The sequence below is a fragment of the Micropterus dolomieu genome, linkage group LG20, assembly GCF_021292245.1.
Source record: "Micropterus dolomieu isolate WLL.071019.BEF.003 ecotype Adirondacks linkage group LG20, ASM2129224v1, whole genome shotgun sequence".
Classification (NCBI taxonomy): Eukaryota; Metazoa; Chordata; class Actinopteri; order Centrarchiformes; family Centrarchidae; genus Micropterus; species Micropterus dolomieu.
Window position 1 is genome coordinate 15,789,692 of NC_060169.1, and position 27,369 is coordinate 15,817,060.

A 27,369-nucleotide genomic window follows, 5' to 3' on the forward strand; every position below is an offset into this window, starting at 1 on the left:
CCAATTTTATCATGTAATATTTACTTTAATATCACAAGTTAGAATAATGTAAAACTCCTCAAAAAGAAGACACATAGCTGCTAACAGTTACTTCATAATTTAATAATGAACACTTCAGTGTCCAGAGAATGCAATGTATTGCAGCTTAAAAAACAGCTACATGGGTTTTGTTGTAGGCTAGCTCTCCAGCTCACAGAGTAGCTGCAGATTTCTATGAAATGGACGAAACACATGCACATGTAAACCAGATAGCCTTTCAGATAGACCTTAATTATGGAATTGTTGAAGTAGCATAAGTGGGCGGCTTTGACTCAGGGTAGAACGGTCGTCCCCTTAAAGAAGGGTTGGGAAACCGAAATTGCTCCTGGTGGCTGTGCAATCAGTGTATGAATGAGTTAATTTCTCTTTCTGATGAGCAGTTGGGTCTGTGCTCATAGGTAGGTGAATGTGATGTAGTGTAAAGCACTCTGAGTGGTCGAAAAGACTAGAAAGATGCTATACAAATACAGCCCATTTACCATATGTAACAGTTCATTCGGAATTGGGGGCGAAACCGGAAAATGTTCAGACTGTAGATCACCGAGCCCGGTGGAAAGCTCTGAGAGCCTAAATATGTACATCCGCACTGCGCTCCAACAAATACAAGCGACAGCTGCAGAATAAGCTCTTGTTAAGTGTCCTCTCTTGAAGTGTCCTTCTATACTGTACCAAAAAATAACTGGTAGGTGGTGCTAAAAATGAGAATAATTAACATGACACACAGAAGCGACATGGTGGTGCAGTTGTTAGCACTTTCACCACAAAGCAAGAGGTTCTGTGGATTGAGGCCCAGGCCTTTCTTTGTGGAGTTTGCATGTTCTCCCCGTGTCTGTGTGGGTTCTCTTCATGTTCTCCTGCTTCCTCCCACTGTCCAAAGTCATGCATAGGTTAATTGGTGACTCTTTGCCCTTAGGTGTGAACGTGTGTATGACTAGTTTTGACGAGTTAGCCCTGTGATGAACGGGCAACCTGTCCAGGGTTCACCAATGACAGCTGGGATTGGCTCCAGGCCCTTCGCGACCCTGCGCAGAGTTAACTATACTACTGACTACGGCTGCAATAGTGCTAACCCAAAAATATTATTCTGATTACATAGTATTTAAACCAAATAATAACACAAATCAGAATATGAAAAAGAACAGTTAAATGATATAAAAAAAATTATAACAATACTTACTTAAGGATTAATTTACTTTGGTAGAGAAATTTTGAATTAAATAACATTTTATCGCAATGAAAGTAAATATAAAAACATTGAGCCCATTGAGCTACCAGTAAATATTAATATATCTGAATGAAACTTCACAGTTACTATGCATCATAAAAGGAACAGAATGAGGGGGTGGGACCTGGAAAATGTTGGGGCAAAAAAAATTGGCCATTACATTGAGTGGCACCCTTATATTATATATATATATATTTTTTTCCCCCTGTGTTGACACTTACCGACAAAACGATGAACTCTGAGTGGTCTCCGGGCCACTGAGGGGTCTTTCTTTATACGCTTCGGTGCAGAGAGACTCTGTGTTAACTCTTCTCTGATGCTGTCACAGTGAAAAAAAATGGACAGGAAAAAGTAAATCAAACACAACATCTAAATTTCCTCATGATCTATTTCTGGATCTTCTCCTAATAACAGTAGGAATGGGATATTCATTTTGTTATTTTGGTGACAGTTCTGCACAGCTTCGGTCCAGCCCCAGATAATTATGAATATGTCGAAGCTGAGTGTTTAATCACCGTCAGTATAAAATAACACGATTTACATTAATATAAAGGGAAAAGCCCAGTTGCAAATTACCGGTTAAATTTACGCTTTCCTTGTGCAGCAGATGTCATGTCCATGTAGGTTGGGTTGGCTCGTCTCACGTCTTGTAAAGATGGGATCTGTTGTCTACAGAGCAAAGGTTCACGTTACCATGACATCTCCACTGTTGGGAACAAGGAACATTTCCCTTTGCTTTCAAAATCAGATAACTAAAAAATAAAATAGCTGTATTACAAAAGTTTTGTGTACACATTTGTTAACTTTTGATATTTGATACCTCCTTCCGATGCACCAGCATTCAGAAATTTGGATTATGCAAATGTTGTTGTCTCTCACATACATCTGAACACACAATCTTGATTTCAGCATTTTCACATCCATAGGTTTCAAATGTTACAGATTCCTGCTCAAGCAAGAATGGATTTGGCAATAAGTTATATTGGACATCTTTTAACCCCATATAATCCATTTGTAGCTCAAAAGTCTCTAGCATGTTTATACTTGTTGATCTGAGGTTTAATTAATAAATCACATAGTTGAGGATAAGTTGAAACTAGTAAGCTGCTCTACACCCAATCTTTGGCATTGCTTTAGTGCCAAAGCTAAACCCAAAGTGAGCACATCTTTCAGTGCAGGACACAGAAGTTTTACTGAACATGTGACTGAATGGGTCCTATGAGTAGCTTGTGGCATTGAAAACAGGAAGTAACCGTGTTTGGAAAAACCTACCAGAGGAAATCAACCTGGTGAAATTGGTATCACCTTTTATGTAATTAACCTTCTTCAGTTGTTTTTTAGCTAGTTTAATTGATGTTGCCGTTTTATTTTTATTTCTCCAAACACAACAGTTAAACTGTCAAAATCATTTGAAACTTTTCTCCCTCTAATGTCCCTGTCCCCTACACTTTGCATGAACCCTGCTCGGGGAACTGCCTCGCCCACCTTTCCAGTCCCAAAAAAGCCTTTTCCACAGTTGCCAGACTAAAACTAATGTGAAAAATTCTTGTTCATCATTTACACTGTTAGCACCATCTACAATGGTCTTGTACTGAGAAAAAATTACAATAAAAGGTAATGCTTTTTCTTACCATCTAAATGCAAGAGTTTTCCTTTGAGATCTGACCTCTGTTGCAGGACAATTTAGCGTTCCAGGTGCTAAGTGCTCTCATGAAGTCTGGATTAGCCCTAAACTTTAGTATTTGAGGAAACACAATTCTCATGAAAACCGCATGTTTGCGGGTTAGATAGATGTTTTGAAGCAATTTCATTTGTTTGTGTTGTAGTTTCTTTGACTGAAGGAGTGCATTTTGATTTTGAGGCTGGTTAGGAACACATTTATCCAACCAATAAATACTCTCAATGTGCTAATGTGAAAGCTCCTCTGCTGCGAGGATCATTCACTAATACAAACTCTTTCTGTTGCTATAGCTTGACATTTTTCCTGGTTTTGTTTGCCACTTCCAGCTGAAGACACCATGACGCTGCTCAGCTCAGCTGACTTAAGCCTCTTGGCCCAATGTTCCAGTCTGGAAACTTGCTGCTGGTGAGAATACTTATATTATTTGCACTCTAGTCTCTGTCTGGTTTTGAATAAGTTTTGGGGGATTTACCACTTTTGAATGGTTTAGTTACCATCCAGACTGAGCATCTTTTACACATAATTCTTTACTTGCTCTGAAACCTTCAGCGGGCAGCCAGAGGATGTGTTTTAAGATTGTTTTTTAAAACATTTTATGGAACTGATTCGAGAGATGCCTGTTAGTTCCCTCTGAACAAACTTTTAAAAATGAAAAAAAGTTTTTTTCTTACTGTAATTCATAACATTTTCTGTGTAGTACACTTGCATTAAACTTTTATAAATTATACTTTCAGGGAGCAAAATATATGGTACAAGAACTATCTGGGTTTAAAAGGCATGCAAATTGAACAAACACTGAATCATTGTGCTTGTGTTAGACAGTCAGGCATTTTACCAAGATTAGCATGGGTGACATAAAGAGTGTTTTCCCTCTGTACCAATTTTTCTTAAGAAACATCAAGATATAAAATAAGTGGGGATGTCCCTAGTGTTTTAAACTCCAGGAAAAAGTTAATGACATTCATAATTTGTGTCTGATTTCAACACTCATTACAGTTTCTTAATAGTTGTTACAAAAATGGTAAAAATATAAATCAGTTTGTTTAATGAAACATCCAAGTATTAGTCTCCGATTAAGCCACTTAAAAGCAAACATCAAGTGACAAGTGTGTGTGGGTGTGTGTATATAAATAGAAGTGTTTTTTAAAAACATTTTGTGAACTATGCTGTTTTTTGTCCCATGCAGACTCAACCAACTTAACTGCCTCTTATTCTCTTGTCTGGACAAGAACAGTGACTTAAAAATATGTACGTGCTACTCGACTAGCGGGCTACTGATTGGCCATGTGTCAAGACATTAACATTTTCAGATCAACCCAATCTGAGAAATACAAAGGGCGCTGTGTGTAGCAGTGAATGTTAGGAAAACAGGCTTAGATTAATGGTAAATACGCAGTAGAAATTATGGTATTTTTTGCTGCCAACTAACTATTCCATATGTCACAGGTTAAGTGTAATGATGCTAATATTGGTCACTGGTATAGTTCTGCTTTAACACCAAGGAGGCAGCTAAAAACACTCCCTGGCTAAAGTTCTGCGTCAAATGGACGGCGTAGGCTACAGGGCTACGCAGAGGCTATGCCGTCACCTGACACGCACCTCCTTCAAAATGTAACTACACGTCGAGTCGACGCAGACCGTAAGCTCTGTGATTGGTTGGCTGGGTAGCCTCGCAATGCCTCCAAGCAGACCGGAAGTATGCCCGCGCTTTAAAGTTACATTTACTAGCGGCCAAAGCAGCGGCTGTAATACAGTGAATCAATGTATTTGACCGTCGCAACCTGAGCGAAATGACTCGTTTCGCTATCAGAATGTGATCCATTCAGTCGGTAACATTTGAAAAGGCTACATCAGCCACACCAATACAATTTTACCCCCATTTACATTAGCGGAGTGCTAAACCGGAAGTTAGCCTGCTCCACCGGCAAAAGTCAACACAGTGGACGCTGTAGCGCTACTGCCGACTAGCGTTCGGGGATGTAATTGCAGAATGATGGACAGACCTACACACAAGTATAAATGCATGGGTACGCACGTAGACTCTACGCAGGAGTATAAATGGGCCTTTACTCTCCATTGCATGTTGAGATACCGTAAAAACTTCAATTAATAGCCGAGTCCCAAATAGCCGCCTACCTCCTTTACTGGTCTGGTATGGGAACACCTTTTGACAAATAAACGCCTGCCTCCATTAAACGCCTGGTCTGGTTTTTATAGAAGTTCTTTGGATGTATAAAACCTCTTAAACCCTGCGGGGTCACCCGCTTAAGCTGCTTCTAAGCTGCTTAGATTGTGAACACAAATATTAATGTTTAAACGTATGATCAATGTTTCAGTATGGGCATGCTGCCCCATCTAACGCAAACAACAATCCCCAAAGTCTAATTCTTATAGATTTACTGGTGTAACCTGCATGGTATGAGAGGAAAGGAAAAAACACGCTGAATGCTGTTACCTTTGAAGCGCTAGTTAAGTCCGAATGTGTCCGTTCCTTGATTATTTATATTCCTTTAGTCTGTAAGGCTCCACCGATCAAACGAATCAAAACAGCTTTTCAGAAAAATTAATTCAAGTTACGAATCCTGTCATGTGAAGTCCATCGCTGTCTGCTAACTTCTGCCATACTTCTCTCGTCCTGCACCCTGTTGTTGTTTTCGTTAGTTGCTGCCTTCAAAATAAAAGCGCACAAGCCGTCTGTCGGAGCTAGATCAAATGAATTACATGTCTTTGATATTATTTGATCATTTTTATACAAGTATTATTCTAGCCCGGGCTAGTTTTACAGTAAATAGTTCAGTGAATGGGAGGCAAGAAAGTGCAACAAATGGTTGTAGAGCTATCCCCGACTAAGGATTTACATAGTCGAATCAGAATAGTCAAATCCTGCCTATAGTCGACTGACTATAGTCGACTGATTCAAATCATGTGTTTTTGTGCGCAGCAATTTTGCAGGGGGGTTAGGGGGTTTACACACGGTAGCTCCGCTTTAATCTTGAGAAGCTGCAGTTTTACATGCATTACTGCTGCCGACAACTGCATGCAAGCTGCGGTTCCTTGCGGGTCTATTTCAAGTAGCCACTATTTAAAAACGACATAATATTCTTTGTGGTTCATCAATGGTGATAAATTATCCGAAAGTCCCGCGAGGTGTGGATAACTCGGCACAACACCAGTGAAGCTGGAGCTCCGTCTGTGTTACGCCTACACATGCGCACTGACGACCCAGGGTTAGGATTATAATATTGGATTTATTCACGCACTTTTAAAAACATTTATTGAAAGTTTTATTCTTTTTACATGTTTATTTACAGCATTAAACATTGAAATGTATATTGTAATAATAGGTTGTATATTAACTTATTGGGAGAAAACTGGTAGTTCTATGTAAAATCAGACGTTGAGTACCCCCATATAGCCAAAATGGCATATTCCTTGTTTCGCTGCAAAGTTTCGACTGTGAGATTGACAGTCGAATCAGGCTCCTACTGTCAAAGCATCGAATCTTCGACTATTCGGAGTCAGCCCTAAATGGTTGTAATACAAATTTGTGACACCTGTTGCAATTTTTTCCCCCCGGAACTTGACTAGTTAGATTTTAATGTTATATTAGTTTTGGTTTCTGCTGTGAGAGCAGGATTTTCTTTGGTGTTTCTCAAAGTTTCTCAGTTCCCATGAAGACATGAATATTTTCTCACCTTTTGGTGGGAATCTGGTTCCCCTCATTGGCCTTGGGAGGATGGAGTAGTCGGCTGGGACCTGAGAAGTCTGTTGACTTTGATTCTTTACAAGGACTATCACTGCTTATTATGATGGTTGCATTACTTGCAGTTTTATCATCATTGTCCAGAATTTCAAAGGTCATATTAGGATCCATGGCACTGGAGGAGCTCAGAACCAGGGCCTGAACATTATTTTGAGCAAGTTCTGGTGTGCACTGGATTGGGAACACGCCCTCCTCAAATACTTGGGCCTTGGCAACGGTCCGGGGGCTTTGTGGCGGCAGTGACGCAGACAGATTTCTCCTGATGGGCATTCTGGGAGGTGGTTCCTGTTTCATATCTGTTTTTTCTCTACCTAAAAAACAAACAATGACAAATGGTTAACAAAAAGGAAACAAATAAAGCGGCTATAAAATTAATTCAACCTAATTTACAGTACACATTAATAAACAACCTGAATGATGAACACAGTCACAAAAGGAGTTTTAACCATACAAACGAAAGAAAGCGGATCTTTGCTCAGTTGTTAGAAGGGGTCCTACATGAACACAACATTATCTGCCAAAGTTACAACAGTTTTGGTTTCAGTAATGTTTGAATCAAAATCTGATGAAAGTTGTGTATTTGTTGCTTATGCCCGTCTGTCAAACGCATGACAAAACCCACCCACATTGTCGTGTTGAAGCAGGTTAATTTAATTTTTGACAGTTAAAACTATTAAAAAACTACTCAAGTATGTTTTACAAACTTTGTTGCTTATATAGTCATAAATATTTCATTTTATAGAGAAATACTTTGGTTTTAGTTTTCAGGGGCTTTAACAATGAACTGTTCAGGCACAACTTGTTTCATATAAATGTATAACATATCAAAATTATAAAGGTTCCTTATTAAGACCAAACATTTGACATTACAGATGAGAGTCAAAGTGGACCCTAAGTAGGGCTGTCATGATAACTGCAAAACTGAAATACCGTGCTATTGGCCAAGCCAACCACATAGAATGGCAAGCACTGCAACAATCGCAATGTTCATACTTTACACTAAATGCGTGCTAAATAATTAAATTAGTGCTTCCACAATTCCACAAGCGTAACAAGCTCTGTAATTGTTTAAGGACGGATCGACCTTGGCTGCATGTAACCCATTATAAAACTTGGAAGTTGTAACTACAGAAATGAGATTGCTCTGCAATGTTGTGCAACTTTGACCAGCACCCAGCAGCTACCTTGCTCCGACCACAAAGCTGCTGTTAGCAGCTCAAAAACGGCAATAAAACCACATACCACGCTGTTTAGCCACAACAAATTACTGCGGGGGAAATTACTTCACCGCGACAGCCCAAATCCCATGGGAATGTCCCTGCATTCCTCTTTCTGTATTCACTTTCTCTCATAAAATATTACCGCTGTCCAGGGTTTAGGTAAGCTGGAATCATGTGTAGCGGTCCAAAATGTCCGGCGGGACTATGACTCACAAATAAATAAAGGGGATAGATGACTTCAACTTTGCACAAGCAGCGGAGCACTTCTATTTAATGAAGTCACGCTGCAAAAAAACGACATCCAACTATGTAGGAAGGGGTCTCTGTCTGTATGTATATGTACATTAACTGTAACAACAGTAGAAACGCACTAATAACTACTTAAAAAAAGTTCTTCAAATGTTCAAAAGTTCTTTGGATGTATAAAACCTCTTAAAGACCACTTGGTCAATTGCTAGAGCTACTTCTAAGCTGCTTACATCGCACGTGCAAATATAAATGTTTAAACATTTTCAATATAGACATGCCACATACGGTTAGATCTGTTAGATTCTCCAAAATCCAATTCTCAAAAGTATAATTCATTCATTTACTGCCATTATAAACAAAAAGGTAGCGTGCTTCTAGTACCTTTGTAGTCCAGATGTGTGTCCAATCCTCAATTAGCCTATATATAGTCCTTTAGTCAGTAAGGGTCCAACGACTAAAAGAATCTAAAAGTTTTTTCAAAAAAAATATATCCAAGTTGAAACAACTACGGTTACCTTTGACTTTCATCATTTATAAGGTAGGCTACCGGTGTTTTGATACAGGGCTCACTCGCTCGTTCTCTCTTTGTGCATGAGGTTGATCTAGATGCGCATTCTCTCTCAGTTTAAATAAATGATTCGTAATTCATATGTTATTCGATAGACAATTTTTTTTTTTTTTACTGGTTTAAATAAATAAACTATTTCACAGTATTTAACATATTTGCTGAGCAAGAGTTTTGTTCAAAAGGAATGTTAATACCTGTCCAATATGGGCACCTGTCTTAAAATATAGGCAAACAAATAAGAAAAAAGTCTGGGCTATAAGTTGAAGTCCTATGGTATTTGACTATTTTAAAATATATATATCTCCAGAAGTTGTTCTACATGGCCGGGATTCTGGAATATTAATATTGTCACCGTGTTGCTTTGTAACTAAAATGTTTGCTAATACAATGAAGGGATACTGTTTTTTTTAGGAGACAAATGGAAAGGTTGCGTTACCTGCATTGATTTAATAAATACTTAGCAACTGTATGTACCTTTAACAATCACCATGTTTGTTGATGGTTTTGTCAACGGCCCGTTTTGTCAGTTGTCAGCAAGGCATTGGTTCTGGACAAACAATTAACAAGTCATATGTTACAGAATTTTAAGCCTTCTTTGCAGGTGCCAGCATGTGTAACAAATCATCTTTGACACGCATTTATCAATGAAGTGTTTACAACTAAGGGCTTTGAAAGTGAAAGCAAATCAAACCACTTCAAAACTTAAGCAGGGCAACAATAAACACACCACTCCCCAAATGATGCCACCTCCCATACTCAATCAGTAATCAGTAATAAGCGCTGCCTTAGGCTAAAGAGTGCAATTAAAAAAATGTCACAACAGAGAAATGAGATGGATCGTTCCCTTAAGTTACATCAAAGTGATCAGTAGTGTTGGAGTTATAATGCATGGCACAAGGCAATTAAAGATTTTAGTGCCCTCCTTGCACATATAAACTTTACAATGCTCGTTTGGAGCTGTGACCTGCATTATGACCCTAAAAAGCGCTTTATAAATACACCAGAACTGAAGAATTTTACTGCTAGCTTTGGAACAAAAATTTTTAAACTAAGAAAAACATGGCACTCCAACACACAACTCTAAACTCTGCTTGTGAAAGGAGAAAAAGTAGGTGCTGCTGCAGGTACTACTTATTCAAAATATAACCAAATATATCATTGGGTACTTTTGCATCTGTAGCGTCGCATTGAGAACCAGGGAACAATAAAATCATGGTGCAACATTGGGACCTTCAGCATTTGTAGTGTCGCATTGAGAACCAGGGGACATAAAAGTCATGGGGCAATAAATATGCCTTAAAGCAGTTTCCAGTGGTGCTAATATTAGCTAGCAGTTCTGCGACAACTAAATTAGGGATATACTGATCCAATACCGATATCAGTCCGATACGTCCGACTCAAATACCTGGATCGGGTATCGTCGACAAGGGGGCCAATCTATTCAATTCAACTATGCGATGAGTCAGCAGTGCGCTGGTAGACCTGAATATTTTGCTAGGAGAGCTAACATAGCATAGAGCGAGCTAAAGACAAGTGGTCAGCAGTTTGAATGTTGCCTTACACATAAAGAATGATTCCCAGTCTCTTCCTCACAGTGGGGAATACAGCTTGTTAATATTACGCTGGTATCAGATTGGTAATCTCTATCAGCTGATACCCAAAGCTGAAGTATTGGTATCAGCATTGGGACCGAAAAAGTCGTCCGCTGAGTTTGAGCTAGGACTGCTCGATTATGGCAAAAATCTTAATAACGATTATTTTGGTCATAATTGAAATCACGATTATTGACTGACTTAGGAAACATCATGCATTTATTGATCTTTTAAAAATAGCCCATGAAATAGGAAATAGTAATCAAATATTTTTAACTTTAAACAGCATCTTAGCGCCAAGCGGACGAAAGCAACGCTGTGTACGCTTGCACACAGAGTGGAGCAAAGCAGTTGACAGGTGAAGTATTTGAGTTGAGGACACCTTGTTATGATACAACGCTGAAATTCAACCATGGTGTTCCATCGGGAGATGCAGTTACTTAAACCAACGGTGAGAAAAGTATATATCCAGTAATACAGACAGGGACACAGTGAGTATTTCACAAGCCCGGACCAGGTAAAGCAAGGCTTAACACAATGGGTTTATTATAAGCATAACTATGTTTTGAAAATTGTAAAGCTATGTGTAGAGGAAATGTCCGCTAGCCTCTAGGCTAATTTATACAGTGTAAAATGACATACTCTTAATCTAATAATGATGACTAGCAGCACGTTTTAGCAGTTATAACCCTGTCATGTTGGCTCCAGCTAAACTAATCATGCAACAGGATGGAGTTTGGGCTTCTAGCAAAGGAAAAGGTGCGCTGGATTTATAACAAAACGAGTGTCATTGTGAAACAGCATGCAGCACAATAATCGTTTAAATTTGATTAACAGCCAAAATCGAAATAGTGATTAAAATTTGATTATTGCACAGCCCTAGCTTGAGCCAGTGTGCACCGTTGCGAAAATGACTTCCCTACAAAATGTCCTGTCACTCCAGTCTCTGTGTCCAATTATCCCCCATAAAATCAAGGGCATGTTCAATGCTGATGCTTTGAGCAGACTTATAAATTCTTACATTTGACAAGCTGTATAAAAAAGCATTTTCTAAGTTAGTTGCAAGATGAGGCTGCATTGCAAGATTGATGAGTCTGTCTGTCAACAAACGATCTAGCATTAGCATAAATTTACAGCCGCTACTGTAGCTATATAGCCGTCGAGTACTGACAGATAGGTAACGCTAGTGGATAGTGAATAATATTCTGAATCCACAGCCATAGCACAGATATTGGTTAAACTTTCATTAATTAGTGGTAATTATTGCAAGAAAGCAAATTCCCAAAAGGATTGACATGTGTTTAATTTTGTAAGACAATAGTAATTAGGGGTTCAGCAGTATGTGTATTCGTCCCGAACCATTCGGTACAGTACATTCGGTTCGTATGCAACTTAATTGGTACAGTACGCCCTGTGACCAAAACACTTACTTAGGTATAGTCTATTTATGTGCACTACTTGCACATGCTGAACAGAAATTCCAGAGTGTGAGTTTCACCTGGAAAGTTTTTGGAAGTGCATCAGTTGTTATCTATGAGCTGTAGCATACTAGTCGGGTTAGCCCCATTATTCAAACTCATGTATCGTCACTGCCGTCGGAATGACAAACACAAATGAGAGACCAGAACTGGAGGATCATGACAGATCCACTGTATGGGAGCATTACGCTTTCCCGCATTTAGTCAGTTTGTTGTGCCTGCCCTGTAAAAGAGCGCTAGAGGCAGGTGTTCTTGTCTTACGATGCAGCATTACAGATATTTGAAATTTAGTTTTCTCATTTGCAATATATCAGTATTTGAGTGCATTAACTGTTTTCTGAATAAATTATCAAAATGTTATTTTTAAATTCTTTGTTGTTTTTCCAGCTGTTCCAGCCAAAATGTACTGAACCATAACCCCAAAACAGAAGGTACCAAACCAGGATTTTAATGTACTGTCACAACCCCTAGTTGTAATACAAAGCTAAGTTTGCACAGTTAAATGCTTGCATTTAGTTAAATGTTGGATTTAAAATATATTAGGTAGATTGAGTGTACATGAACCCTCTGTTTTTTTCAGCATTAGTCATTATAAAGTTGGAAATAGGATTACCAAATTGTATACATCATGATGTATTTAAATATTGATTGATATGTGCAATTTTATCCAGTATCTTTTGGCCACATTGTCTAGCTTCATTTACTTGGGCAGGTTGCAGAGCAGAATGAGGTTAAATCACTGTGTCTGCATAACATTATGAACACCATTTCCTGCAGAGGTGTGGTGGGGGTTAGGGAGGGGGCTAAAAAAGGAAAAATGCCAGCACATAAAGGAAGTAAGAACACTAAATGCAAAGGTGAATGACTGATTTATACATTTCCCTAAATATCAAAATGCAATATTTAGCAAAGGTGAGTCATACTTCAGGCTGCACACCGGGTGAGGAGAGGATGATAAATAGCCTTTTTCTGTGGTAGAGGAGTTGTCCCCAGCAATAAATGGCAGCAGAGTTCCTTCAATCACATATTTTTGGCTTGTAGGGGATTAATACATGCATGAGTTGCTATTTCTGGTGGAGGCTGCACTGAATTAGGGTCGCCTGGTTGCTGCTGCCTGTTTTTTATAGTGCGCCTTTTCTGGTTGGCGGAGCAGGGGAGTTTACGTCTGTTGACGTTTTTTCCTGCCCTGCTGTGGATCTGCATTTTCATGAATGAAGCTCAAGAGGGATTGGGAGGGTTAGATGCTAGACAGACAAGGAAAAGAAAGGTAGAATGGAGGAAAAAACCAGACTAACAGACGTTTGAAGCAAAAGGAACAGCAAAATCTAGGGAGGAAAAAATAGATGAAAGAAGCGAGGAGTCGAAGACTGAATGGGAATATAAAAAGAACAAGATAAAAGGGGCAGTGGGACGTAGCTGAATGAAAAATCATAAAGCTATTAATAAATCCATGTGTGGACATGTTATAATCAGCACTAAATTGTTGAATAAAGAAATGTTCCTTCTAAGTGATTCACTATTATTAAACAGTCGACATAGAGTTGATGCTTGTTTAAAACCCCAACCCTCTCTAAAACCAGTGGAATTTGATTGGCTTTGCAAGCTGCAGGGTGGAGCTATTTCTCATAACATGCTGCAGTGACTACCATTAACAGCTGAGGAAGCAGTAAGGGACTGACAAACAGCATCAGGATAAGATCAGAGCAGTTTGTCTGAATTCTAAATAAAAGCCTAATTCATTAAAACATTTTAGCTATTTCAACCCTGTATAATTTAGAATGCATCAGTAAGTGAACAGTCATTTAGCACAGCTGATAATGCTAAACAACATATGAAGCTGTACCTACTGAGTATCTCTGTGCGCGTATATACACTACATGCATGTATGAGTGGTAGCTCTAGACTGAAATTAACATGGACAGGGTGGTTTTCAATGATGCAAGTGTGAGCCAGTGAATGCATAACTGAGAAAGATGCACCGTTATGATTTTATTAGAGATGAAATGATCCAAATAATGGGAAAATAGTGATGCAAAGACAGAATACTATATGGTAATTCAGTATTACACTATTGTTACGCCTCTGAATTGCACAGCCCTCTTGCATGTATGTTGAGTATTGCATGTATGTAAATATTATTTCATAAGGTGCTGCTGCAAGATGGGCTTTGTGTAGATATTATTGAAAAGATTTATATTGTTAACATAAATCTTTTGGTGCCAGGTATATTTAACTGTAATATTGTGTATAATATAATATAATATAAAGACCCTTGATGACAAATCGAGGAAGAGGAGGAGAGACCCTGCCCGGAGGAAGCCCGGGGCCCCCGTCTGGAGCCAGGCCCAGAGGGAGGGCTCGTCGGCGAGCGCCTGGTGGCCGGGTTTGCCACGGAGCCCGGCCGGGCTCAGCCCGAAGAAGCAACGTGGCACCCCCCTCTCCATCCTTTGGACCCACCATCCATCGGAAGATCCGCAGGGGTCGGGTGCGCTGCCACATGGGTGGCAGTGAAGGTCAGGGACCTCGACGGACCAGACCCGTGCGGCAGAGGCTGGCTCTGGGGACGTGGAACGTCAACTCTCTGTGGGGGAAGGAGCTGGAACTTGTGCGGGAGATGGAGTGCTACCAATTAGATCTGGTGGGGCTGACCTCCACGCACAGTCTCGGTTCTGGAACCGTACTCCTTGATAGGGGATGGACATTATTTTTCTCTGGAGTTGCGCAAGGCGGGTGTGGGGATACTCACAAGTCCCCGGCTGAGCACCGCTACGTTGGAGTTTACTCCGGTAAACGAGAGGGTTGCCTCCCTACACCTACGGGTACTGGGGGGGAAAACTCTGACTGTTTGTGCATATGCACCAAATAGCAGTTTAGAGTATTCGGCCTTCTTGGAGACCCTGAATGGAGTTCTGTATGGGGCTCCAGTAGGGGACTCCATAGTTCTGCTGGGAGACTTCAACGCGAATGTGGGCAATGATGGAGATGCCTAGAAAGGCGTGATTGGGAGGAACGGCCCCCCTGATCTGAACCCGAGTGGGTGTTTGTTGTTAGACTTCTGTGCTGGACAGACCTGGTAAGCCCGAACGGGTAGTGCGGGTGAACTGGGAAAGTCTGGAGGAGGCCCCTTTCCGTGAGATCTTCAACTCAAACCTCCGGCGGAGCTTTTCTGGCATCCCTGTGGAGGTTGGGGACATTGAACAGGACTGGGCAATGTTCAAAACCTCTATTGCTGAAGCTGCAGCGGAAAGCTGTGGTCTCAAGGTCTTAGGTGCCTCAAGGGGCGGTAACCCTCGAACACCGTGGTGGACACCGATGGACAGGGAAGCCGTCCGACTGAAGAAGGAGGCCTTCCGGGATTTGTTGTCTCGCAGGACTCCGGAGGCGGTTGCAAGGTACCGACGGGCCCGAAGGACTGCAGCCTCTGCTGTGGCAGATGTAAAGCAGCGGGTGTGGGAGAAGTTCAACTGGGGAGGTAATTGGGCGGTGGAAGGAACACTTTGAGGAACTCCTAAATCTGACTGACATTCCCTCTTTAGTAGAGGCAGAGCTCGAGGCTGATGGGGGATTCTCATCAATTTCCCTGGTGGAAGTCACTGAGGTAGTCAAACAACTCCACAGTGGCAAAGCCCCAGGGATTGATGAGATCCGCCCAGAAATGCTAAAAGCTTTGGGTGTGGAGGGGCTGTCTTGGATGACACGTCTCTTTAACATTGCGTGGAAGTCGGGTACAGTGCCCAAGAAGTGGCAGACTGGGGTGGTGGTTCCCCTGTTCAAAAAGCGGGACCAGAGAGTGTGTGCCAATTACATGGGGTATCACACTTCTCAGCCTCCCCGGTAAAGTCTACTCCAGGGTGCTGGAACGGAGGGTTCGGCCAATTGTCGAACCTCAGATTGAAGAGGAACAATGCGGTTTTCGTCCCGGTCATGGAACAACTGACCAGCTATTTACTCTCACAAGGATCCTGGAGTGGGCTTGGGAGTATGCCCATCCAGTCTACATGTGCTTTGTAGATCTGGAGAAGGCGTATGACCGGGTCCCCCGGGAGATACTGTAGGAGGTGCTGCTAGGGAGGTGTTCCAGGCACGTCCAGCTGGGAGGAGGCCTCGGGGAAGACCCAGGACTAGGTGGAGAGATTATATCTCCACACTGGCCTGGGAACGCCTCGGGATCCCCCAGTCAGAGCTTGTTAATGTGGCTCGGGAAAGAGAAGTTTGGGGTTCCCTGCTGGAGCTGCTCCCCCCGCGACCCGGGATCGCGCGGATGAAGATGGATGGATGGGACTGTGTATAATACAGCTGTTTCCGATATTGCTGAAGGTACATTTAAGAGTTACTTTATGGATCTAAAATTCTTAGTTTAAGAAAGATTGATTGATTAACTTGTTGTTAATAACTGGGATTCATATAAGTATTATTATATTAGTGGAAAGTAAAAGTGTTTATTCCCTTTAAGTTTTATTGTAGGCGTGTCAAATGCTGTATTAAACAGAATTAAGTTAATGTTTGGCCATTTAAGTTTTTGTTGTTAAATACACTGCTCAAAAAAAATAAAGGGAACACTTAAACAACACAATGTAACTCCAAGTCAAACACACTCCTGTGAAATCGAACTGTCCACTTAGGAAGCAACACTGATTGACAATCAATTTCACATGCTGTTGTGCAAATGGAATAGACAACAGGTGGAAATTATAGGCAATTAGAAAGACACCCCCAATAAAGGAGTGGTTCTGCAGGTGGTGACCACAGACCACTTCTCAGTTCCTATGCTTCCTGGCTGATGTTTTGGTCACTTTTGAATGCTGGCGGTGCTTTCACTCTAGTGGTAGCATGAGACGGAGTCTACAACTCACACAAGTGGCTCAGGTAGTGCAGCTCATCCAGGATGGCACATCAATGCGAGCTGTGGCAAGAAGATTTGCTGTGTCTGTCAGCGTGGTGTCCAGAGCATGGAGGCGCTACCAGGAGACAGGCCAGTACATCAGGAGACGTGGAGGAGGCCGTAGGAGGACAACAACCCAGCAGCAGGACCGCTACCTCTGCCTTTGTGCAAGGAGGAGCAGGAGGAGCACTGCCAGAGCCCTGCAAAATGACCTCCAGCAGGCCACAAATATGCATGTGTCTGCTCAAATGGTCAGAAACAGACTCCATGAGGGTGGTACGAGGGCCCGACGTCCACAGGTGGGGGTTGTGCTTACAGCCCAAAACCGTGCAGGACGTTTGGCATTTGCCAGAGAACACCAAGATTGGCAAATTCGCCACTGTGCTCTTCACAGATGAAAGCAGGTTCACACTGAGCACATGTGACACATGGCAGTGTCTTAGTAATGGTGTGGGGTGGCATTTCTTTGGGGGTCGCACAGCCCTCCATGTGCTCGTCAGAGGTAGCCTGACTGCCATTAGGTACCGAGATGAGATCCTCAGACCCCTTGTGAGAGCATATGCTGGTGCGGTTGGCCCTGGGTTCCTCCTAATGCAAGACAATGCTAGACCTCATGTGGCTGGAGTGTGTCAGCAGTTCCTGCAAGAGGAAGGCATTGATGCTATGGACTGGCCCACCCGTTCCCCAGACCTAAATCCAATTGAGCACATCTGGGACATCATGTCTCGCTCCATCCACCAACGCCACGTTGCACCACAGACTGTCCAGGAGTTGGCGGATGCTTTAGTCCAGGTCTGGGAGGAGATCCCTCAGGAGACCATCCGCACCTCATCAGGAGCATGCCCAGGCGTTGTAGGGAGGTCATACAGGCACGTGGAGACCACACACACACTACTGAGCCTCATTTTGACTTGTTTTAAGGACATTACATCAAAGTTGGATCGGCCTGTAGTGTGGTTTTCCACTTTGATTTTGAGTGTGACTCCAAATCCAGACCTCCATGGGTTGATAGATTTGATTTCCATTGATAATTTTTGTGTGATTTTGTTGTCAGCACATTCAACTATGTAAAGAAAGGAGTATTTAATGAGATTATTTCATTCATTCAGATCTAGGACGTGTTATTTTAGTGTTCCCTTTATTTTTTTGAGCAGTGTACATTAATATTGAAGCAATTAAAAAAATGGTAAACAGAAATAAACAATTTTCAATGGAGCAGTGCTGAGGATGAAATTTGAGCTTCTTTTCTGATTCTGATGGCTTGGGGTGCTGCAGCTGAAACTTCTATATCTCTTCCCAGATTGCAGCAGGGTGAACAGGCTGTGGCTGGGGCCAAATACCTGTAAAATAATTTTCATTTTCATCAGCCTCTACTGTACTTTGTGTTTAGTGCTAATTAGCAAATGTTACGAAACACACTTTAATAAGATGGTGAACATGGTAAACGTACCTGCTTAACATAAGCATGTTAGCATTGTCATTTTAGGTATGGTAAGCATGATAGCATTTAGCTCAAACACCTCTAGCAGCCTTACAGAGCTGTTAGCATGGCGGTGGACCTTTAGCCATTGTTATGTTATTGCAACTTGTTTGTACATGTGTACATGGAACATCACTCTCTGTGGTTTAATAGTATTATAAAGGACAAAATCAGGGTTTTTTAAATAATTGTGCCATTTGCACAAGTCATATATTTTACATTACTGTTAACCAAGGTATATCATATAATATTTTAGAAGCATCATTGGTTTTGTGTAGTAATGCATTGTTAACTTCAAAGTGAATTACCACACGATGGTAATGTGACCTCAACATATGGAAAACATTACTCGAGGAAGTTTCAAGTCTCTACCTACAAAATGAAAACCAATGCCTGCCTGGATGAATGGAAAACACATCTGACTATGTCAAATCCTATGGTATACTTCTGGGAAGCGGTTGCTATTTGTGATGCAGAAATATAAAATCACTGACATTGCATTGGCCTTTAAATTTGAAAAGAAGTATTATGTGTGGTTGAGCTATCATAGTTCATACAAACAGAAAAACAAAGGGATTTGCAGTTGTTACAGTTACTGAAAGAGCACAGTGCCAGGAGCACACTTACATCCTATTAGTAAGCTGTGTAGATTATATAAATCCACAGGCTATCTAACATTTGTAATATTATGAAACGTGGCAATATGAAGAACAAATGTCATTACCTATGTTTGTGGTTCCTTCTTTGAAGTTTTTCTTGTCCTCTTGGGCTTTCAGTCTTTACATTTGCAAACAGTGGTGGCAAGGTCTGTCTAAATATAACTCCACTTGACAACAAGCTGGAACAGTAGATACCCTTTTACTTTGAAGAATTCCAATTACTGTCACTGTTCCCTCAGTGTGTGTGCGCATATATTTGTCTGTATATGAAATAGACATGGAACTAAGATGTGTGTCTGTGTATACTATATGTATTTATGTATGCATGTGAGTGTGTGTATTTATGTTTGCATGTGTAAGTATGCGATGCTCTTGTAATCTGTAATTTGAGCACATTACAATCCAAGTGCCCGCCACATAGCAGCCTCTGTAGTTTTGCAGTATTTTACAGTAATTATTTATTCCAAGAGTAAAGGCTGTCCACAGATGTACGTGTTAGAGGCAATGAGACCTCTTGTCCCCAAAGGCAACCATGACAAACAGTAACATGGAGAATGCAGTGCTAGCCATAATTGATGTCCCTTGTTTTGCGTCCATAATGCATTAGTAATTGAATTTAGTCGTGGTCACAGAAAGAAAAAGAAAATAGAACATTGCTGGTGTAAGGAAATCTAAAATTATTACCTGTGACTATCTAAGTTTCTGTTATAGTAACGTAGAACATCTGTGTAGCAGCATCAATGGGAATAACAAAATATAAGGGGAAACTACTTTAAGTGCAAGTGTTTGTAGAGCTTCATCACAAGCACGTATCAAATGACTTTAAAGAGAAAAGGCCATTTTAGATCTTACATCCAACAAAGCAAGCACAGGGAAGCAAAGGGAAAACACAAGTCTCCCAAGAAATCTCACAAAGGAAAAAAATGGAAAACACCTGGCGTGTTATTTTAATCTGTATGGTTTTGCTATGTGATGCTGGCAGCATGTACTAAACAAAGTTTTTATTCAACTTTACATGGACCAGAGGTCTTTTTGAATCAGTCACTGTGTTCCTGTAGAGCAGCAGTTCATTGAGAACAAGTGAGTTATTTTCTTCAACACACTGTGAATCAACCATGAAATCAATAGACATCAGCTGCAACAAGGAAGTGAAATATCAGTAATTACTTGCTTCAGTCTAGCTCTATTGCAGAAAAAACGCCTCCTGCCCTGGTTATGTGTAGTATCCTTTCTTTGTTTCTTATAGCACTGCACTTGAAATTGGTTTTGCACAGAGACAGATCTTTGTGGCCCTGTTAAAGTTGGTTGGGTTAATCATCAAAGCTTATCCAGTGAACACTGCAGAACCCCCTATATCACCCTTAACAAAAAGGGCCAATCTGAATTCAATTACCAAGCCAGCAGAGAGTGCAGTTTAAATCCAAACTCTCAGCATTAAAAGATGGACAAGGTCACAGTACAGTTTTTAATTATTAGCAAACTCTCATTGACCTTTGAGTTGTGATTTACAGTCCAAACACAAATATCTTATATGTCAAGCTGTCTTCTGGCATGGAGGGGAGGTTACATATGTATAGGTTATTACGCTATCATTACTCCCTGTGTCTATAAGCTTGCTTCCACCACACATAGATACACAAAGGTACCTCAAGTTAAAACAGGATTGAGTTTTTAAGCGCACAAATAATGTTACCCTCAGAAGGATGTTGCTAATAAAGAATTTTACTATGTTCTGACTTAGCATTCTCTCTTTCACCATCCCGCCTCTTCCTTTCTCCATTTCTCTCTCCTACTAGGTTTTACTGGGACTTGACCATGCTGCTGCTGATGGTGGGCAACCTAATCATCATCCCCGTGGGCATCACCTTTTTCAAGGATGAGCACACGCCACCCTGGATCGTGTTCAATGTGGTCTCCGACACCTTCTTCCTCATGGACCTGGTCCTCAACTTCAGGACGGGTATTGTCAAGGAGGACAACACAGAGATCATCCTGGACCCGCAACAGATCAAGATCAAGTACTTGCGGAGTTGGTTTGTGGTGGACTTCATCTCCTCCATCCCTGTGGACTACATCTTCCTTATTGTGGAGACGCGCATCGACTCAGATTTCTACAAGACGGCCCGCGCCTTGCGAATTGTCCGCTTCACGAAGATCCTCAGCTTGCTGCGACTCCTGCGCCTCTCTAGACTCATTCGCTACATCCACCAATGGGAGGAGGTAGGACAGTGCACCTCGTTGTGTACCGCATGTGTATAGTTGTGCTGAATTTTCCCCACTTTCACAAGTGGATTCACACTGAGACAAAAATACAGAGATGCAGAGAAAATAACCAGGATGTCATAATGATTGATAATCATACAGGCATACTATTTGATGAAGCTAGTCAAACACATAGGGCTTCACATTCTAAATCCAATTATAATCCAAATGATATTCCCATGCTGTGGAGCTACTGCAAGGATGTTTGCAGACCTCTGTACCTTCCCCTTCTCCCTGGGAAGGAAATATGAATAGATGCTGCTTCTGATTACATCCACCCTTGAAAGGAGTGAAGAGGCTCTTTTGGTTTACCCCAGTCACCAATGAGTTGATGAAGCGGGGATGTTGATTAGCATTTTCTCTCTGTGTTCCCATCTAGCTAGCAGTGGGACCACAGAGCTCAGAGAGGAATTTCTGCAATACTAGCATGATTATAATTGCGGCAATAATTAGAAAAGTTCCCATTGCTCTTAGTGCATGGATCTTGTTGTTTAGACTCAGAAGTAAAAGGTGCAAAGTGAAGCATCAGAGTCTCTACATGGGGTCAACAAGAAGACACTCCACTAGAGGATAATACGGGACAGTCAGGGCTGCTGTGTTGGTCAGCCACAAAATAAGAGAAAACACTGTAGGCCTGCCACACTTAGGACTTCTTTTTAGAGGCTCATAATACTTTATAATAAACAGCTGTTTGCCATTCCACATATCCTCCCTATGTTGTAGAAATTAGTTCAGGGTTTAGTGTCTCTATGTAATAGTGTGCATGATCATAATACAGATGTTCTATTGCATTGTTGCAGCTCACACTGTTGTTGATTTCAGGCATCAAAAGAACATGTTCAGTTACCTCCAGGCCCAGAAGCCATTTAATTGATTGCACTTAACATAAGCAGTCCATATATCTCCTGGACACACTGAAATGTAACTGGCCCGCACAGTATTGCCAAAGTGTGTTTATTACCCAGCTCTGGTGTCCGGATACATTTCACCCAATCACAAAATTACTTTTTTATTTTACAAAAAATTTAAAGATATTTCAGTCTCCATTATAGATTTAGAATTTATTATTGCGAGTTTATTATTGTTAGTTTTGTAACTAAGGCTTATTCATTTCAGGTTACATATATTTTGCAATTCAAATTCAGTTTTAGTAGTTAAAGTACTGAATGGGACTGGAACATACACATTATTATTTTATGAAAAGGGCAATGAATTGGAAAATATGTTTGTTACACCTTCATCCCAAAGCGCTTCATCTGGCCATATATATAAGGGAAGTGCTGTTTGTCTTCATCAAAACAATCAGCCAACAAAGCAATCATTTCAACCATGAATCTCTTGTTATGCGTCTCTCTTTGTGGAACCAGTGAGCTTCAAAATGATCATGAAACAATGAATTCAATCCAGATTATTTTTAGAAATTAGATACTTGGCTCAGCTGTGTTGTGCTTTAAATAAGACAATTTTAGAAAATGCAGAGTGGATTGCTCAAGGTCAAATGAACAGTACATGCCTGCACATTCACATGCCAACAAGGCTTTATTGATGTCCATTAATGAGCCTGTTTGTGCACTGTTGCCACAGTGTAGCGCCACTCAATTAGTTGGTGGGTGTGTTCACCTGAGTGCATGAAATTAGGTCTACATGGACAATTGGAAAGGTTCAATAGCAAGCTGATTTCCAATCAAACCACAAAATCCCCAGACCTGCCCACAGGCGCTCTGAAAAGTTCCTGGTTTTCAAATATTCAGCTGGCACTCTGTCTAGAACACTGTATATAAGTGTGGTGACATTAATCATGCAGGGCCCCTGTGATGCCATTTCAAAGGGAGGAAAAGTTCAAATGAATCACTGGGGGAGACTCCCTTTGCCACCCTGTGCCTCCATGCATGCCTGCTGTTGTACTTCTGAGGCCAAAATGAAGGCTTGAGGTCAGCCTTCCCAGCCTTCATTTGAATAGGGTGGACACACTGACAGTGAGCTGTCACATGTTCAGCCTGTGCAATGAGGCAACAAAGGAAGGAGAGGAGAGAGGAGGAACTGATTGAAGAAGTGAAAAGAAAGAAAGACAGAAAGAAAAGCAGTTTGCTCAACTAACACAGTCCATTGTTGGGTTGTAATTGACCACCCCAGACTAGACCTCTGTTCTACAAGGAAAGGAAGACAGTAAGATGAGATGAAAAAAAAGAGCAATAATTCATTTTCATGTCATAAAAAACTTGAAGGACTTTGCAGGACAGTGATGACCTTAGCAACTAAAATTCACTGAAACAATACAACAAAGAGAGGGGACATTACACTCACGGTGCCAGCTGCCATTTACATGTTTTATGCCTGTGTGGGCGGTATGTGTGTGTGTGTACGGATTCTGATGAATGCTAGCTAGGCAGACAGAGTGAAAGGCCAGCTTTGCCTCAGCGCCAGAGTACTCCAGATGCAACCTCACAGAAATGTCATCTGTCACTGCAGAATAACTTGTCGCCGAGATCTCACCACCTGACTGACTTTTTGACTTTTCCTATTGGCAGCTACACTTCAGACACCGTGTATATATCTCATCGCCATTTGAATATTTTGGTAACACTTCACACTGACCTTACACTCCTATTCACCGGCATATTGATCTTGGGAGAGAAAGTGGAACCCCACAGTAAATTTCTGTGGTCACATTTTTATACTATACAGAATGCTGCTCAGCACTCAACAAAATCTCTCCCATGAAACTGATTGTCAAACTTAGCACTCTGGGCTTGAGTGCCACACTGTGCAACTGGATATTGGACTTCCTCACAAACAGACCCCAGATAGTTCAACTTGGCAGCACACTCAACACCTTCTCGAGTGCTCAACATCGGAGCCCCCCAGGGCTGCGTGCTCAGCATCCTCCTGTTCACAGTGCACGCCTATGACTGCATCTCTGACATGGAGAGAACTCCATGAACTCCAGAACTGTTGTGAAGGACGACACCACCATCATCGGCCGGTGAGGAACTATGATGATACTCCATATTGGGAAAATATCAACAATTTTGCAGGGCGGTGCACAGAGACCTACTGCTCAATGTCAGCAAAACCAAGGAGCTGATTATTGATTTTAAGAAAAAGGAGGTGAAGACACACACCCTTGTCTGCATTAGTGGAGCTGAAGTGGAGAAGGTGAACAGTTCCAGTTCCTGGGAATCAGCATCACAGAGAAACTGACTGTATTTCTTAGAGAAACTCAAGAAGACAAAATTCCTGTTCCAAGTTCATATTAACTTAAAGGAGCAATAGAAAGCATCCTGACTGGAAACATCAGAAACTGGCTTGGGATGTACACGGCCCAGGACCGGAGGGCTCTGCAATGGGTGATTAAAACTGCTCAGAAGATCCTTGGTACCCATCTCCCGAGCATCAATGATATCAGTGAGGTCAGTTGCCTGTGCAGAGCCCAAAGGATGCTAAAAATCAGTACCCACCCCAGCCACAGCCTGTTCACCCTGCTGACCTCTGGCAAGAGACACAGAAGTATCCGCTGTCGTACCACCAGACTACAGAGAAGCTTCTTCCCTAAGGCTGCTAGACTCCTTAATTCATCATCAGCACTCCAACATGTAAAATGTTTTATTTATTTTTTGTATATAATGTCTGCTCTTTGTGAGTATCATGAAGGGAACTAAAATCTTAATCTCATTATACAACCCTGTGTTGTGAAAAGACCAATAAGTCTATCTTGTCCCTGTCCTACAAATGTTTTTTTGCGTTGTTACTTTTTCATGGATAAACACACAGTAATACACTTAAAAATAACCTAACTTTAAAAAGTTGTTCCCCTGGTTTTCACAGAACTGAGGCAGGATCCTTGTGATCCATGACACTGTGCAATTTTTAGCCCCTGTAACGTCGCTGAATGCCATTCGGCATTGCTTGCCACTCTAAATATGGCGATGAGCTGCACCCCTCTGACATGGCAGAAGCTGCTTTCCTGTGATGTCTCGATGTCCTCCAAAAGGCAAAGCTGATTTATTTTACTCATATTTCACAAATATCTGCATGCTATAAATAGCCCTGCACAAATTAATTTCACTTGTTATTGTTTGAATTTCATTTCCTCCTCAGTAAGAAGTCAGACAGAGGACACTTCTTTTGGGAAGCTTTGAATACAGCTCAGTGAACTGTAGTGCGTGGTTTAATGCCTGGTGGAGTGATACTGTTGGGAACAAATTTTAAAATTAGAATCTTTTCACATGTACTCTGAATACAGGTTTTTAGGAATTCAGTACAAGACAAAGGAATAAACGTGTACTGGAGAGATGGAGAAGCAATGCACACCAAAAAGAGTGACAAAACAAAAAGAGTGGATGTTCTGAAGTTGTCAGAAATTGATTCATAAATTCATAGCGGCATGCTTACCACAGAGAACATATAGAAACCTTTGTCAAAACACGACCAAGCTAATCATTTACTGCCTTGCATCCTCACTCACAAAAATTGCACCCATGTGACCTGCACTTTCACAGCAATATCCTGGTCCAACACATCATAAATATGTTTCATGATCCTTTGGGGACAGTTAGCTAACTCCCACACATAGTATCATCCTCAGTCATAGCGGCAGTGGATGTAAGTGAAGTAACAACATTTCTGAGGGAAATAAAAGTGCTGAATCTACGGATGCCTCCTTAGCCAAAAAAGATGACTATAGTCACCTTAGTTTTGGTTTTATGAAACTGCGGGTCAAGGAGGCAGATCATCATCTAACATGAACACATGTACATACTTACAGTATAGCTAGGTAGGTAGGTAGGTTTATTGTCACAATACAACAAGTTGAAGAGTGAAATTGAGTTTTGTCACTCCCTTCTGCTACATAGCAGACAATATACATTAATAAAGAATCATCCATCCATCCATCCATCTTCATCCGCTTATCCGGGGTCAGGTCGTGGGGGCAGCAGATCCAGCAGGGGACCCCAAACTTCTCTTTCCCGAGCCACATTAACCAGCTCTGACTGGGGGATCCTGAGGCGTTCCCAGGCCAGTGTGGAGATATAATCTCTCCACCTAGTCCTGGGTCTTCCCTGAGGCCTCCTCCCAGCTGGACATTCCTGGAATACCTCCCTAGGGAGGCGTCCAGGAGGCATCCTTACCAGATGCCCAAACCACCTCAACTGGCTCCTTTCAAAGCAAAGGAGCAGCGGCTCTACTCTGAGCTCCTCGTGGTTGGCCGAGCTTCTCACCCTATCTCTAAGGGAGACACCAGCCACCCGCCTGAGGAAACCCATTTCGGCCGCTTGTACCCGCGATCTCGTTCTTTCGGTCATGACCCAGCCTTCATGACCATAGGTGAGGGTAGGAGCGAAAATTTACCGGTAGATCGAGAGCTTTGCCTTACGGCTCACCTCTCTTTTCGTCACAACGGTGCGGTAAAGCGAGTGCAATACCGCCCCCGCTGCTCTGATTCCTTGGCCAATCTCCTGCTCCAGTCTCCCCTCACTCGTGAACAAGACCCCGAGGTACTTGAACTCCTTCACTTGGGGTAAGGACTCATTCCCTACCTGGAGTTGGCACTCCACCGGTTTCCTGCTGAGAACCATGGCCACAGATTTAGAGGTGCTAATCCTCATCCCAACCGCTTCTCACTCTGCTGCGAACCGATCCAGTGAGAGCTGAAAGTCACGGACCGATGATGGTAATAACAAAGATGTTAACAGAAATCACTGGAGCAGTGCTGTGGATGAATTAGAGAGTATGCACTGGCAAGTAGTTAATCTGTGAGTGCATTGCAATCAATATGTCCAGTCATTTTAATATATGTTGGCTATGTATCTATTTCAGTTGCGTTTTCCTGCGTGTGAGTGTATGCAAGTCCTTAGGAGCGCATACTTTGCTAGTAGCCTTAAGCTTAGAATAAGCACAAATTGTTGAAGTGTCCTTGAGCGTGATGCCTGACCTCCAAATTGTTTCAATGGGGCTTTTTTAGAAGACACCAGAGGGGATTGTGGGTCAAAGCAGAGCTACATTCTTTTTATGAATTTTAGTAAAGTATGAGTTTAGCCATAGTAATTAATAACTTTAACTAACTTAAACTAGTGAAGTACTTTTTCCTCCACTACATTTATTTTAAAGATTCAGATTGTTAATACAACATCTAATCAGCAAATAAACGTTATTAGCATTGTAGATCAAACTACCCAGCAGTGTATAGAGTAATTAAAATTAGCTCCACCTTTAACAGCCACAACATTAAATTGGTACGTACATTGTTGCATCAATAACTATAATGCAATAA

The 27,369-nt window shown here is 41.5% G+C and overlaps 1 protein-coding gene across 1 annotated transcript in view; it reads right to left on the reverse strand.

The window, feature by feature from the left end:
* The window catches only part of kif18a (kinesin family member 18A), a 70,068-nt gene that overhangs the window by 1,234 nt on the left and 41,465 nt on the right, over nt 1-27,369 (reverse strand). Inside the window, exons 15-17 of the mRNA XM_046031861.1 lie at nt 6,641-7,019; nt 1,841-1,933; nt 1,486-1,583 (exon numbers count right to left, since the gene is read on the reverse strand). Of these exons, the coding sequence (XP_045887817.1) occupies nt 1,486-1,583; nt 1,841-1,933; nt 6,641-7,019 (570 nt within the window). The remainder of the gene's footprint in view (nt 1-1,485; nt 1,584-1,840; nt 1,934-6,640; nt 7,020-27,369) is intronic.